At 32.3% G+C, this 4325-nt stretch overlaps 1 protein-coding gene across 1 annotated transcript in view; it reads left to right on the forward strand.

Annotated features, from left to right (window-relative positions):
* Positions 1–3756: 3756 nt before the first annotated feature.
* LOC9299830 (allene oxide synthase, chloroplastic) overlaps positions 3757–4325 on the forward strand; it is a 1784-nt gene continuing 1215 nt past the window's right edge. The window contains exon 1 of the mRNA XM_021032817.1: positions 3757–4319. Within this exon, the coding sequence (XP_020888476.1) occupies positions 3841–4319 (479 nt within the window). The 5' untranslated portion in view covers positions 3757–3840. The remainder of the gene's footprint in view (positions 4320–4325) is intronic.

Consider the following 4325-nt stretch of genomic DNA (forward strand, 5'->3'; position numbering starts at 1 on the left):
TTAGTGATGTTCTATTTTAGCGTTGTTTCAATGCTATTATATAATAACTAAAATAAAATTTTATCTTTCATAGCGGTTACGGAAAATGAGCTATCCTCTTGTGCTATCAATGTGGATATTTGTTGTAGTGCTTGGTGGAACCCAATATATTACTCTCTCCGTTTCGTTTTAGTTGTCGTTTTAGGACTTAAATTTTGTTTCGTTTTAGTTGTCGTTTTAGGTTTTCAATGCAAATGTTTGGTAAAAATTCTAGTGTTATCCCTATTGTTTTAATGTTGTGGCCAATGAATTTTTTTATAGAATATACTAATAAAGGATAAAACAGAAAATTTAATGCTTTTCTTAATTTGTGTGAAAAAACCTTAAACGACAACTAAAACGAAACGGAGGGAGTACCTTTTTAAGCGCACGAGCTTTTTGTTCTTCATAGAATGTAAGTTCTCTTCCTTCACATGCTGCCCGAAATGATAAGAGGTTCAACCGGATCAAAATCGCTAAATCACTCCTTACCAATGTTGGATGTTCGTTGTGAAGTTCATCAAACTTTACTTTTTGTTCCTATGTAAGAACACTTCCATCAAATGGTGGCTCCACATAGAGCTCATCCTCTTCTTCTTGCAGCCAATCATTGTATTCTTTGGTCAAAAAAAACAAAAAAAAAAACAAATGAAAGTGAGCAATAAATAAAAATGCTCTAGAAGAAAAACTAATCTTAAATCCTTAGGTAACACAATTGGTTCCCGGCAACGGCGCCAACTTGATTACTCGAGTAATTACCCAATATATTTAACCGCAAAATAGTGTATACGAGATCGATCCACAAGAACCAAAGCTACTCTAAGGATTTGCGAGACTCGTTCTTAGCTAAAACGAAATGGTTGTTTGGTTTTTGGGTTATCAAGGAAAAAATAAAATAAACAATGAAATAACGATTGATTAAACGATAAAATAAAAGCGCTGGGTTTTAGAAGATTTCTTTGGGATTGAGGAACAAAACGAAATAAATAAATCAAGGGTAATTAATTAAGAACTATTCTAGAACATGGATCACGAAAATAGACTAATCCTCTCTCGAGGAATTAGCCCCTAAATACGAAATCAACAATTACTAAACTCTCATTTGTAATCATGAAATCAAATTAGCATTAAGCTCAAGTCCAATAAGTTCACAACACTTTCTAACATCAACTCTCGTTAGCTAGAAGAATGTTGCTCATCTCAAATTGATTAAGGTATATTATCAAACATTTTTGGTGCGTAAAACAACTTGATGAATCTAATTCAAGCATTAAACTTATTCAAGATGAAGAAACTAACATAAATTATTCAATAGCTAATCATTCAATTTACCAATCCTTCAATCCCTTTAATGAAATCCCTAAAACCCAACTAGATGACTACTCACTCATAGCAAAAGGAATAACATATAAAAGAAAACATGATTGAATTGATAAATAAAGAAAAAGGTTTAGTAATCTTCTCCAATTTCTCAAAGAGGGTAGATTATTTCCCAAGGTTTCTTACAAAAGAAAAGCTCTCAAAAAGTTGCATAATAAAAAACTTGAATGAGAAACTGAAGTTTCTGGGTTTTTATACCGAATTATATAAAATATGAAATAAAACTGGTTAAGGAAAAAACTAAATTGTGTGTCTAAGGTTGGATCGATCGATCAGGTGGGTGGACCGATCGATCCTGCGTCTCTGGAAACTGATGTTCGTCCGTCATAGGAATTGGATCGATCGATGCACAAGTGGATCGATCGATCTGGAGCTTCTGGTGTCCAACTCTGCAACTGCTTCAAATGCTCGTTAGAATGACCTGTCTTTAGTAATTCAGATATAACTCTTAAATGCATCGTTATATTTCGTTGAAATCACTTGGAAAATCAAGCTAACATCTTCATCAAGCTTGGGAAGTCTTCCATCTAAGGCCAAAAATCTGACACTTCTAAATGAAACTGCATCTCTAAATATGTGTTTAAATCTCAAATAGTTCGTTTTCCTCCAAAGCAACCTAAAACTTATATAGACTCGATAAAGGATTAAAAGACTCTAAAAACACATTTTTCTATAAAAGATATGATAGAGGAAAGAAAACAAATACTCCCTCTGTTTCACAAAGAGTGTTATTTTAGAGTTTTATTTTTGTTTCACAAAGAGTGTCATTCTACATTTTCAATGTAATTTTTACCCAAAATTTCCTGATTTACCCTCAATCTAAAGCTACTTCTCATTGAATTTAAATCATTAATTACTTACTAAATTTTGCACCAAAAAAAAAATCACTTATTAAATATGGATACATTTATAATTCAAAGTTTTTTTAATTTGTGTAAAATATATCAAAATTACACTTTTTGTGAAACGGATAGAATATTCAAAACAGATTAAAACACAACATATCACCAACATAATGATGGGACAAATTCGGTGGTCAAGGAAATCAGTTGTGTGTATTCATTGCTTATCCTTTCGAAAAAAGGTACAAAGGATTTACGATCTCGAAACTTGGGCCTATTACAGTCTTTCAAAATGTTGTTTTCATCAATAGCCATTGGCCACTCCTAATTCGGAAGTGTTAACTTATTAAAAAAAAAAAAAAAAAATTCTGTGTATTTCAATTTCCGATACGTTTGAGGTTTATTCAAAAAGATGACCTAAATATTTTCTTTCTTTCTTTCCAATTTACCGGAAACAAATTAAGGATATTCTTCCCAAGAAATCATAAAACCGATATACACACTCGAGACAAATGATCATGTTGGTCCAAAAATAGTGAGTATTATGTGAAAATTTAGAAGAGAAATATGTTCGTTAATAATCAAGATACTGCGCTAAGATACAAAACTAACGTTTGGTACATGTTAACTCTTTCGAATACTTAAAAATTCTTTATCGAGCCAGATTTTCAGATAAAATACACATATCATTTCGACACGTGCATATTTGTTTAAAATATTTCAAATTAGTATCATAAGGGGAATAGAAAAAAAAAATAAAAAATAAAACCAAAACAAAAAGATACTCCATAAAATATGATAGTAATACATAATAGGGAAAATGACTAAACATTATCTCTACCTTTTGGAACTCTTCAAATAATACATATTTTTGTCAAATTGTTTTATTTCTCATAAAAGTTGAAAGTTCAAACTTTTTAAAATTATTTATTTTAAACACGATATTATTGGTTTTTTTTTGGGGTTAAAAACTCTGGATATTACTTCCATTAATTTATAAAAGTGACGTCTCTTTTTTCTTAATGATACTTATGTGGCATTCACATCTAATAGAACTAAATCAAACCAAAAAATTATGAATTAAACCTGAACGTCTAAACCAAAAAAAAAATTACTCAACTTTTTGCCAAATCTCGCATATTGTACAATGTCAGGATATATTATAAGATGAGGAATTAACAAAACAAACAAACAAAATTACAAAAAACAGAGCCACAAGCTCCACCAAACATGAGAATAGTACCAACTTTTTTTTTTTTTTTTTGAACTAAAAGAATATTACCAAATTTTAAACGTTAAAAAGAAAAGAAAGTACCAACTTTTATAAAATGAAAAAAAAAAAAAAAAAAAAGAGTCAAAGCACGTGGCTAAATGAATCGGCCGGTGGCCCAGAGTCTCCAATAGATCTCTTAATAACTGCGTAGTCTGAAAAAGGAATCTTCCTTCCACGGCCCGTAAATTCACTATTTTCAATTTTCATTCACATTTATTAATTTCCTTTATAAATACAAATTCAATTCTACACAATAATCATTCATTACATAATTTACTTCTTTCTTTAAATCTACAAAAAAAATCTAGTCGCCACTGTTTCGAAGAGATGGCTTCTGTTTCAACTCCTTTTCCGATTTCTCTCCACCCAAAGATCGTACGATCAAAGCCGTTGAAATTTCGAGTTTTGACCCGTCCGATCAAAGCTTCCGGGTCAGAAACACCTCCTGATCTAGCCGTAGCGACACGAACCGGATCTAAAGATCTCCCGATCCGGAACATACCGGGAAACTACGGTTTACCAATCGTTGGACCAATCAAAGACCGTTGGGATTACTTTTACGACCAAGGAGCTGAAGAGTTCTTCAAATCAAGAATCCGTAAATACAATTCAACCGTGTACCGAGTCAACATGCCACCGGGAGGTTTTATCGCCGAGAATCCACAAGTTGTGGCTTTACTCGACGGTAAAAGCTTCCCGGTTTTATTCGATGTCGATAAAGTCGAAAAGAAAGATCTCTTCACCGGTACTTACATGCCTTCAACAGACCTCACTGGCGGTTACCGTATCCTCTCTTACCTCGATCCGTCCGA

This window comes from Arabidopsis lyrata, assembly GCF_000004255.2.
Source record: "Arabidopsis lyrata subsp. lyrata unplaced genomic scaffold ARALYscaffold_8, whole genome shotgun sequence".
In the NCBI taxonomy this organism is placed as follows: Eukaryota; Viridiplantae; Streptophyta; class Magnoliopsida; order Brassicales; family Brassicaceae; genus Arabidopsis; species Arabidopsis lyrata.